At 42.7% G+C, this 12248-nt stretch overlaps 1 protein-coding gene across 3 annotated transcripts in view; it reads left to right on the forward strand.

The window, feature by feature from the left end:
• ATXN1 (ataxin 1) overlaps nucleotides 1-11431 on the forward strand; it is a 396177-nt gene extending 384746 nt beyond the window's left edge. For all 3 annotated transcript variants that reach the window (XM_082848800.1, XM_082848801.1, XM_082848802.1), the window contains one exon: nucleotides 6626-11431. In XM_082848800.1, the coding sequence (XP_082704926.1) occupies nucleotides 6626-7156 (531 nt within the window). In that variant the 3' untranslated portion in view covers nucleotides 7157-11431. The remainder of the gene's footprint in view (nucleotides 1-6625) is intronic.
• Nucleotides 11432-12248: the final 817 nt, after the last annotated feature.

A 12248-nucleotide genomic window follows, 5' to 3' on the forward strand; every position in this document is an offset into this window, starting at 1 on the left:
ATCGAAAGATAATAAGCGCTATGGGAAAAAAGTAAAGCAGCCTAGTGGGGGTGGGGAAGATAAGGATGGAGGGTAGTTTTTTTTTTTTTTTTTTTTTTTTTTTTTGCGGTACGCGAGCCTCTCACTGTTGTGGCCTCTCTCGTTGCGGAGCACAGGCTGCAGTCGCGCAGGCTCAGTGGCCATGGCTCACGGGCCCAGCCGCTCCGCGGCATGTGGGATCTTCCCGGACCGGGGCACGAACCCGCGTCCCCTGCATCGGCAGGCGGACTCTCAACCACTGCGCCACCAGGGAAGCCCGGAGGGTAGTTATTTTAAATAGGTGGTCGGTGACGCTGTCTCTGAGAAGGGGAACGGGAGGACACAGGGCAGAACGGACTCCACATGGAGGGAATAGCAGATGCACAGACCCAGAGGCACGAGTGTTTTGGAGTGAAAGGACCAACAGGGAGACCAGTGTCACTACAGTGCAGGGAGGAGGGGGTGGGATGCAGACCACGCCAGCTTATTCACGGAGGCTTTTTCTCCCCGTGAGAGAAGCTGGCTTGGCCAGGACTGTGCAGGTGGAAGCAGTGAGAAATGATCTCATTCTAGCTGTAGTTGGAAGAGAGAACCAATGGGATTTGCTTGTAATTTGGATGTGTGTGGTCTGGGAGAAGGAGTCGAGTAAAGTATGATGCCCAGGCCGTTGACCTGAACCCTGGAACAATGGGGACGCTGCCCCTAGAGGTGGGGAGGAACCCACGAGGCGCCAGTGGGCAGGGGAATATGAAGAGGTCTGTTTGGGACACGTTAAGTTTGAGTTGCCCGTAGATATCCAAGTGGACATCACCAGGTAACATGGTTGCCAGTATCCACGTATGCCCTGGTGAAATCACTTGTTTTGCATACATGTTCTGGCTCCTCACTGAAGGCAAGTACTAGGTCTTAAACAGTAAGTCCCTAACATTTCGCAGGTGCTCAGTGTTAGATTTTGAACTTTATTAAAACTGCAAAACCTCAAGTGTGAACACAATAATATTTCTCAGCACCCAGAGGGAGACCCACATGGACCTCAAATTCAACTAATTCAGACTCATTTCTGGTTTAAAGTGACATCATGTCACAAAATCCTACCATCAAGATAGTACCCGTTGGCATTGACAACATGTTTTGAGGCAGATAACGTTCCTCTCCAAGGGAGTTTCAAGAGGACAGACCCAACCATTTTTCTCACCGAAAAATCTGTCGGTATGATTTGTTCATTAACTGTTAATGATCAGTTAATCTTTAAGAATGTTTATGTCCTTCTGACAAACCTAAATACGAAATTGAAATAGATTTATTATGACTTACTTTCGTGTGCTTATTTGAGATATGTGCAACAAGAGTTTAACTTTTACTAATGAAAGGGCAAAAACTTACTTTAGTTCACATATATGCAGACCAAAAAAAAAAAAAGTGCATTATCTAGATAATTCAGGCTACATAATTAGGGTGGGAAGAATATTCGTGAGGATAAATATTAGCAAGGGTAAATAATTAGGAGAAAAATAACATGTGGCCTGAGCCATCCAGTCCACTGCTTACAATGATCAGATTTACCTGAATCTTTTGCTCCTGATCTGTGTGGACCCAGCTGAGGGGGTGACATTCTTTTCCCAGAAGGGCAAATCACTTTTGGGAGAAGACAAAAGCCAGAATTTAGGAGGAAGGGACCAAAGGCAAACCTTTGAAGTGACAGAGAAAATTTGCCCAAAGTTCTCTAGGTTAAAATAAATCCCATTATTGGGCTTCCCTGGTGGCTCAGTGGTTGAGAGTCCGCCTGCCGATGCAGGGGACGCGGGTTCGTGCCCCGGTCCGGGAAGATCCCACATGCCGCAGAGCGGCTGGGCCCGTGAGCCATGGCCACTGAGCCTGCGCGTCCGGAGCCTGTGCTCCACAACGGGAGAGGCCACAGCAGTGAGAGGCCCGCGTACCGCCAAAAATAAATAAATAAATAAATCCCATTATCATTGGCTCTTTTCAGCGCCTCTCATGTATTCTCTCTCATCACTTTTCTTTCATGAAGTTTTAAGTTGGCTGTGCAAGCTATCGACCATCTCACAGCATTTAATTCTAAGACCTGCCTTCATAGTTCGGGGAATAATGAAGGGCTTTCAAAATGCCCCAAAATGTGGTGTATGTAGTGGGGAGGATGTGCATCTATATCACAGCTTACAGAATCATCAGTAAGGTTACTTGTCGCAAAGGCTTTGAAGCCATTTCTTCTTAGTGAGTCTGCAGATACTTGGCAACATGTGAAAGTCTTCGAATAGATTTGTATACAGTAGAAGTTATTTTCAGAACATGAATATTGGCTGCTCTGAGGAATGTGTATAATATGGCTCACACAGCGAGAACTTGTTCGTTAGTGGGTGTTGGGCTGTCAGTGAGACTCTGCCCAAGAGCAGGGGATCATCTAGGAAATGCAGACAAACAGTCGCCACTTGAAGTAGGATTTGTTCCCTCTGCTCAGTGTATGATGTTAATGGCTTTAAGAGGTTTGGGACAGGATTTATGGAGCCAGCTCCAGGTTGGTCCTCCCACTTGGAACTCAGTTGGCATCCCCATCCGATACTATTACTTGTAAGTATATTTGTACGTATGTACATGCAAATATATATGTGTGATGTGAATGTAGTTCTGTATCAGCCTCATATAGAGAGACTTGATTTGCATAGTAGATGTAATAAGGCTGATGCTATTTCACAACTTTTTGTATCAGGAAAAAAAAATCCATGACCTCTGGTCATTGGATCCTATTTATTTCAAGTAACATTCCCCACTTTTGGAGCAGTGGAAATGTTAAGGTCGTGTCTTCTGATGGTATTACAATACCTTTTTTCACAGGGGCAGAGATCAGGAACATAGGAAAAAGAAAATGGGTTTGGGGGCCAAAGAGACAGGGATTAAATTCCAACTCCATCAGTATATAGTCGTGACGTTAGGCAAGTGATTTAATCTCTCTGAAACTATAGTTCCTTATTTGTAAAATTAGAACAACGGTATTTTTCTCACTTAGTATATTGTATCAAACAAAATGCTTTTTGTAAAGTGGGTACCTGAATGTTTGTCATGGTAGAAACTCAAAAATTTTTCGTTCTCTTTACGTTATTAAGATAACCCAGAACAATGAAACTTCCCCCTGATAACATGCACATTTATATGGACTCATGCTCACATACACACTATAGTAATAGGCTTCCATATAAATTCATTCTAGTTGTTTTTTCTAAAAACACTTAGGTCTTCTATGGAGCAAATAAAGTATACCATTCAAAAAGTGTATCTAAAACTGGATTAATCATAGTGATCAAAAAAAGATAAAACGGTTAAGTAGAAAAGCCACAATCCATGTAAATTACATGGAAATTCACTACATTTAAAGTGGGATATTTTAATTATTTATGTTTCTGTACGTGTGCCTGTGTATGAAATTCAACAGAACATTTTCAATATTCTTGTATTTAGTCAATAGTCAGCTCTGCATATCTGTGGATTCCACATCTGCAGATTCAGCCAACCACAGGTTGAAAATATTTATGGGCAAAAAATTCTAGAAAGTTCCAAAAAGCAAAACTTGAATTTCCTCAAACTTGAATAGTTCCCAGGCAACTATTCACATAGCATTTACATTGTATTTTAAGTAATGTAGATGATTTAATGTATACAGAGGATGTGCGTAGGTTATACGCAAATACTGTGCCATTTTATATAATGGACTTGGGCATCCTTGGATTATGGTATACTTGGGGAGTCCTAGAACAAATCTCCTGTGGATCCTGAGGGACAACCATATTATTTTAATTTGCTCACACATCTACCATCTTCATTGTTCTTTATTCCTCCCTGCATCTGCAAACTTCCATCTAGATTCATTTTTCCTCTACCTGAAGAACTCTTTAGTATTTTCTTTAATGCAGATCTGTTGATGGTGAATTCTCTCAGTTATTATTTATCTGAAAAAATGTCTTTATTTTGCCTTCATTCTTGAAGGATCTCTTTGCTCAGTGTAGAAGTCTTGGTTGGCAGTTCTTCTTCAATACTTTAAAGATATTCCATTGTCTTCTAGCTTCTATTATTTTTATTGAGAAGTCAACTATAAATTTAACTCTTGCTTATTTGGAGGTAATGTATATTTTGTTCTGGGGGCTTTTAAGATTTTCTTTTCCTGACTTTGATTTACAGCAGTTAAAGTATGACCTGCTGAGGTGAGAATTTCCTTTTATTTTTCCTGCTTGGGGTTTCGACCTTCTTGCATCTGTGGTTTATTGTCTCTTATCAGTATCAGAAAATTCTTAGCCATTATCTTCTCTCTCTCCTCCTTGTAGGATTCAAATTATGTGTCTGTTAGGTCTTCTCAATGAGTTTTCTATGTCTCATACCCTTTCTTCTGTATTAGCCATCCTTTTGTCTTTGTGTTTTATTCTGTATAGTTTCTTCTAAATCTCTATAATTAAAAAATCCAGTTCACTAATTCTCTCTTAAACCATGTTTACTCTGTGGTAAAATCCATTGCATTCTTGATTTTAGTGGCTGTATTTTTTTTTATTCTAGAATTTCCATGGATCTTTTAAAAAAATAGATTCTAGTTCTCTATCAGAATCCTCAACTTTGTCTTTGATCTCCTTAAATATTGTAAACATAGTCATTTTAAAGTCTACATCTGGTGACTCTATATTAGAAGCCCCTGTGGGTCTGTTTATATTATCTGTTGGTTCTGCTGGTTTTTATTCATCTCATCTGCTCATGGACCTCCTCCCCCTTTTTTAATTGAACGTCTTTTATTTGAAAAATTGTGGAAATAATTCAAGACCTTAATTTAATTTTAGGGATGAATGAGATGATTAAAATCTGAGCTTCAGACATTGAGAAGGAACTGTCTGCTTCTGCTTCACCTTATTTCTAGAATTCAGTGCTTTGAGGGAGTACCCTCCTGTGGCTTACCCTGAATTCCATTCCCTGCCCGCTGAAACCCACCTCCCATGCTCTTGAGATTACCCAAAGCTCACTTTAACTGCCCCACTTTGGAATGTACAGATATCCTTAGGGGGAAATAGCATCAAACACCAGGTTCAAATGTCTGGCCAACACCCTTTCCTGATCCTGACCCAATGACTTTTTTACTGGCATATTTTGTGTCTACTGCCATAAGAAAAACATATTTCTTTTACATTTTGTCCAGAGTTGTTTTTGTTTAGAGTATTTAGTGGTCCTCATCAGGAAGGTTGGTCCAAATTAACTGGTCTACTACATCTACAAAAGCCATTGAAAACTGACTGTTTAAAACTACTTCATTCTTCTCTTTTTCTTTTTTATATAGCATAAAGTTGAAGAAATTAAATTTCTATGAAAATTAAACTGGTCAAACCTCAAGTGCATTTCAACTTGATTTAATGGCAGTAGTAATACTTGCACTGGAAGTTTGCAAATCCCTACACAGACCACCTCCTTGCCTTTGTTCACATAACCCTACTTCCAGGAATGTCTTCTCCTTGCAATCATTCCTCTCTCCTCCAGTCCCATTGTTTTTTAAAACTCAGCACAGTGTATCCTCATCCCAGAAGACTTCCTTACTCACCTCTTCCATGCCTTTCTTCTGCCCTCCAACAGCTTAACCCCGTGCAGAGTATTAGAGCCCCACTCTGTGACCACACTCGCCACATTGATCGGCAGTTATCGTTCATGTGCCTCTTTCGCCCATTGGATTGTGAACTCCTTTGTGACCAAGACTATTGTTTTCAATTTACTGAAATTCATCACAGTGAATGGCACATAGTAGCCTAGAGAAAACGGCGGGTATTGAAAGGATGCTGGGCTTCCCCTGCTTTTGATACTTGTTTTTCAAACAAAAGAGAGACTGATTTGAGTACCTGGGGCTTGCCCATGTGGATGGGCCAAGCCCTTGAGCTGTCTGTATTCATTTCACCCTCAAACCCCTCCAAATCCTGCCCATCCTTGGGGTCCTGGGAAAGCCCTCCCTGCTTTCTCCCGCCCTCCCTGATTCTGCTCCCCCCAAATTCCGAGAGTACGCATTCATTTATCCAGTAAATATTAAGTTTCAGCCATGTGCCAGGTACTCTTTTAGGGGCCAGGGACACAGTGATGAGCACATAAGTGCCTGCCTTATGGGGCTTAAATACAATCTAACTCTGATCCGTATTCAGCCCTGTTATACATGAGAATAGCATCTGTCTGGTGAGCTAATAAGACACAAGAATATACCTTGGGCTTGAGTCACGTGCAGAGCGCCTAGCCCAGTGCCGAACACTAAGTAGGTGTTCTGTCATCCTTGGGGCTCCACTGACCTGTTTTAATGGAGACCAGCTGTAGAGAGGATACACAGTAAAACGATATTTTGAATACTGAATGGACTTCTACCGGCTTCTACCCAACATCTATACATGGTAAGTACAGGTACAGAAGAAAGTTAAGAACCTCATTTGCATCTGTTGGTGGAGGAGGTTTGGGGAACTGAGTCTTATTTTTTTCCACTCACCTATGCGTATGTATGTCTGTGTACGTGTAATGTATACAATAAAACAAGAATAAAATGTCTTCATTTCTTCCTTCCCTTCCCTCTCCCTGTCTCTCACTGTTCCCACAGGTCAGCGTGGAAGTTTTGGTAGAGTATCCTTTTTTTGTGTTTGGACAGGGCTGGTCATCCTGTTGCCCGGAGAGAACCAGCCAGCTCTTTGATTTGCCGTGTTCTAAACTCTCCGTTGGGGATGTCTGTATCTCGCTCACCCTCAAGAACCTGAAGAATGGCTCTGTTAAAAAGGGCCAGGCCGTGGATCCCGCCAGTGTCCTGCTGAAGCACTCAAAGACCGACGGCCTCGCGGGCAGTAGACACAGGTACGCCGAGCAGGAAAACGGGATCCATCAGGGAAGTGCCCAGATGCTCTCTGAGAATGGCGAACTGAAGTTTCCAGAAAAAATTGGATTGCCTGCCGTGCCCTTGCTCACCAAAATAGAACCCAGCAAGCCCGCGGCCACGAGGAAGAGGAGGTGGTCGGCGCCGGAGAGCCGCAAACTGGAGAAGTCGGAAGACGAGCCACCTTTGACTCTTCCTAAGCCTTCTCTCATTTCTCAGGAGGTTAAGATTTGCATTGAAGGCCGCTCTAATGTAGGCAAGTAGAGGCCGTGTGGGGAAAGGAGATCTGGCCCTCCTTTATCATTTGTATCCAGATTACTGTACTGTAGGCTAAACAACACAGTATTTACATGTTATCCTCTTACTTTAGGGTTCTGTTATAACCTTGTCCTTAGAGTTGCAGCGGGGGTTGGGCAGGAGATGGTGCAGATGCTTTCTCCACGCGTGTCTCTCAGTGGGGTGGGCAGGCAGGGGCTGGGGCAGGTCCAGCCCGGGCTCTGGGCGGGCGTCCTGGTGGAAATGAACGTGGCCCCACGGTGCCTGCCTTTTCTAGCAGTGCAGATGCACCCATGGGGTGCCGACTTCTCCCGGCTTCAGGACAACGGGCTGCAGGGGGTGCGTGCGTGCGTGCAAGTGAGGGTGCCCGGGTGCCACGGCAGGTGAGGGTCTCTTTCTCTCTGCCTCGCTCTCTCTTGCTCTCAGCACGGGATTGGAGGTCCAGGGGAATGTCCTCATGAGGTTCTCACATGCAAAATCAGCATCAGGACCCCAGGTTCGGGGCATCCCAGAGAGGCCGTCAGACAGCAGATGGAAAACTAACCGTGTAAAAGAACATTTTTTTTCCTCCAACATATTTTACAATAAAAGCGACTTTTAATCATAGAGATATATATTCCCCCCATGGGGCCTGACTGCACTGATATTTTTTTAAATATGGGATTTCGTTTCTGCTTTACTAGTGCAGTGATGTCTCCAGGGCATCGTGGTGGGCAGGGCAGCCCCCGCTGCCATCGCTCCGCACCCGGGGGGTGGGCAGCAGGGGTGGCGGAGAGTGAAACCCACCCTGGTCTCTGTGCAGTGTTAGGAAAACCAATCAGGTTAATCGCATTGACTTCACTCCCAAGAGATAGACACAAGAGAGCCGCGGAAGCTCTTCGCATTGGGTTTGCAAATCTTCTGTCTTTTAACTCTAGTACTGTTTATAGTTCATGACTATGGACAACTCGGGTGCCACTTTTTTCAGATTCCAGTGTGACGTGAGGAATTAGATTTTGAAGATGAGCATATATATTACTATCTCTAAGCACTTAAAATACTGTTCACACTTTATTACCAAGCATCTTGGTCTCTCATTCAACAAGTACTGTATCTCACTTTAAACTCTTTGGGAAGAAAAACTAAGTTGCTTTCTTTTTTTTTCAACACTGTAACTACATTTCAGCTCTGCAGAGTTTCTCACGGAGCAAGATGTTGAAAGTTTCAATGTGGTTTAATGGGATGAATGTGAATTTTGAACTAGTATGTGACAATGAATGACCACCAAGTACAGCCTGACAGGAGGCACTCTTCACTTTGATGTTTGAGAAGGAATTAAAAGCATATGCAGAGCTGGCAGAGGAACTGAGAGGAAAGGGATGGAAAAAAGAATACTCACTTTTGTCCAGTGTTTTTCTTTTTAAGACGAACTTTTAAAGAACCTTGCGATTTGCACATCTTGAGTTTATAATTTGTGTGATATTCCTGCAGTTTTTATCCAATAACATTGTGGGAAAGGTTTGGGGGACTGAACGAGCATAAATAAATGTAGCAAAATTACTTTCTAACCTGCCTAAACTCTAGGCCATTTTGTAAGGTTATGTTACTTTCAGAATTCATTTTGGTCTTCTTACCACATCTGTCACATAAAACCAGGTCTTAGCAGGACAACTCTGAGAATTTTCTTCAGATTCATTGAGAGAGTTTTCCATAAAGACGTTTATGTATGTGAGCAAGATTTTTTTTAAAAAAAGAAAACGATTACTTTGTTGTTGTTACTGATGTTATTTTCAGAATGACTTTTATTTTTCCATCTGAAATCAATTCAAGATTTAATGTTTGGTACAAACCCAGAAAAGGGTATTTCACAGTTGAAACCTTTTATTCCCAGAGATCTGAAATATTGTTTGTGGGTTTTGAGTGTGCATTTTAAAGTGCTTTAAAAAAAATGTTTTATAAGGAGGGAGAAATTTTTAAATATCCTTACTTGGAATGGCTGCAACTTACCTGAACAAATACCTGATTTTTCTTTTACCATTGAGAATAGTACTTTTTCCATTTCACCAGTTAAAAAAAAATTCTCATGTCAACCCACATTTTGGCTATCTAGTATTCACATTTAGCTCTCAGCAGAACTAATGATTTTTACAAACCATTTTCTGGGGTGTACCAAAAACATTGGAATAGGTTTAGAATAGCTAGATCCAGTCCTTGACTTTCTTTGATTTTCATTACCCTCTCAGCATGCTAGCGGAGAGCTGGGTGAGTCCATTCTTGCAGTCATATTGCTTATTTAGTGCTGTATTTTTTTAAATGTCTCTGTTCAGAGAACTTGCTTAATCTTCCATATATTCTGCTCAGGGCACTTGCAATTATTAGGCTTTGTTTTTCTTTTTGTTTTGATGGTAAGAGGAATATGGGGCTGCCATTATAGACTTTGTCCTCATCAGTACCACTAATTACAGCAACTCACGTGGACTCAGAGAAACACCCACCACCTTCTGGCTTCTCTCGAGTATCGAACTAACTGGATCCACACCTCCAACACTAAAATGGGAAAACATAACATGGTTTGGAGCAATAGGAACATCATCATCGTTTTTGTGCTTCTATTTCAGGTATAGGAATTATCAAATAATTGGTTCTTTCTACACATTGTCCCATTTCACTTTCTTCTTTAGCACGTGCAATACTTTCCGTGCCAATAGAGTCTGATCAGTGTGCTCTAGAGGAAGCTCAGACCCTTTTGGCTTTTTCCTTACTCGGTCCCTCTTTCCTGTTCTGGCCAGAGAAGGGCTGGAAGGAAGGAGCCAGGAAGGGGAGGGCCTCCTGCTGCGCATTTGCCCCGCTGCGGATGCCGAATCCTGGGGCAGGGAGCTTTCTTTCGGGAGCCCTGTCTGCCGCCTTGTTGCAGAAAGAGCAAAGCGAAGGAGGTGGAAGGGGAGAAGGGCACTTCCCCCGTCACCACGAGGAGTAGCGAATGTGCAGTGCAGACGGGAGGGAGACAGAGTCCTTTCTGAGGCGCACTCTGGAGCAATAGTGCCAGGATCAACCCATGTTCCACGATCTTTTCCGCGAGTGGGCAGGTCTGTGTCCTTGAGACTTCGAGCCGAGCCTCTGGGCGCGGGCAGGAAGTGTGGCCCGCCGTGTGCGCGCCTTCCAAGCGTCCGGCCGGTGGCTACGGAAGGGGCCACCTGCGAACAGTGGTCACCACTCCTTTGTGGCAGCTCTCTCTTCAAATAGAACATCCAGAGGACAGGGGCCTCCTCTTGTTTGCAGACACTGGCGAGCCCCGAGGCTCCCAGAGCAGCCTTTGTCACTGCGCCTGCGTAGCCGACCTAACAATGACAGGCATAGAAACCCTTCCGTGCCGTGCAGCTCACGAGGATCAGCCATGTGCCTCTGTACTGTGTCCACTTTGCAATATTTACTGAACCCGTCTTTCGTTCTTCTTTCTTTCCTGTTTTCCATTTTGAAACTAGTAACAGCAGGCCTTTTGCGTTTACAGTGGAACACAATCACCAAGAAATTAGTCAGGGCGAAAAGAAAAAAAATAACAATTAACCAACAAACATGAACCTCTCTTTATAGGGATTTCTAACTACATAAAATGACTGTTCCTTCCCTAGAATGTTTTAACGTAAGAATTATTTCAGTTTGTCTGGGCCACATCGGGGGTGAGGTGGGGATAGAGATGGATGCCACTTACCTCAAATCTTTTAAAGTGGAAATCCAAAATTGCTTTTTCATTTGGACGTTCAGGATAATTTTCTATGTTGGTCAATTTTTTTGTCTTTTCCAACTCACCCAGTTTGTTTTGGGATGATTTTTTTTTTTTTTTCATTGCTGTCGTCAATCCCATTTCTCACTCTGAATCATGACCCTTTGTGTTTTCTGTTAGGTGAGTGTGTTGGGTTTTGTCCCCCACCGGGAAGTGGCAGCACCCCTCCTTCTCCCCTCTAAGGAACTCTGCGGAACCTTCCACACCTCTAACTCAGGGACGGGGCTGGCGTGTGTGTGGTACACTGATGTGTCCAGAAGCAGCACTTTGACTCTTCTGGAGTAGGGATGTACAACTTCAAGGAATGTTTGGATTTCCTGCATCTTGTGGATTTCTCCTTAGATACTGCATAGATTGCAATATAATGCTGCATGTTCGAGATGAACAGTAGCTCCTAGTAATCATAAAATCCACTCTTTGCACATAGTTTGATCTTTACTGAAATACGTTGCCAAAATTTATTTTTGTTGTGTAGCTTTGGAATTTTTGTTTGTTTTTTTTTTAAGGAAACAATTGATAATACCCTTTAACATCTGTGACTACTAAGGAAACCTATTTCATAGAGAGAGAAAAAGAATCTCAAATGCTTTTGAAGACACTAATGCCATGCTATTTCAGATCTGGGTGAAGCAGCAGAGCTCTGTGGACTGAAGGCCAGGCTTTTTGAGCTGTGCTGGTTGTCATGGCCACTGTTTCATGAACTGCAGGCAGCTCAACAAACCATGGTCTGTTTTCTCCTAAAACCCTTTGCACTTCCTATCTCCTAGTCACCCGAGATGATCCCAGGTGTAAAAAGGGCCAGCGGTCTCTGTGGCCCAATCCAGCTTCTTCGGGGTGATGTGAAAGCAAAGGGAATTATGCTTTTTTGGTTTTTAAAGTGAAGTGGAGGTCTTTGCTTCCACCTTGTTTTCGACCCAGAATTTCTGAAATAGAGAATTTTAAGAACACATCCAGTAATAACTATACAGAGAATATACTTTTTTATAAAGCACATGCATATGCCATTGTGTTGGGTTGGTTTCCTCTTTTTTTCCATGGACAGTGTTGTGTTTCTGTTGATAGGGAAACTCCAAACTGTTTGCACACCTCTACTCCGGAGCTGAGATTTCTTTTACATAGATGACCTCGCTTCAAATATGTTACCTTACTGATAGGATCTTTTCTTGTAGCACTATACCTTGTGGGATTTTTTTTTTTTTAATGTACACCTAATTTGAGAAGCTGAAGAAAAAAAACTTTGAAGCACTCACTTTGAGGAGTACAGGTAATGTTTTTAAAAATTGCACAAAAGAAAAATGAATGTCGAAATGATTCATTCAG

The sequence above is a fragment of the Leucopleurus acutus genome (assembly GCF_964270905.1).
Source record: "Leucopleurus acutus genome assembly, chromosome: 10".
Classification (NCBI taxonomy): Eukaryota; Metazoa; Chordata; class Mammalia; order Artiodactyla; family Delphinidae; genus Leucopleurus; species Leucopleurus acutus.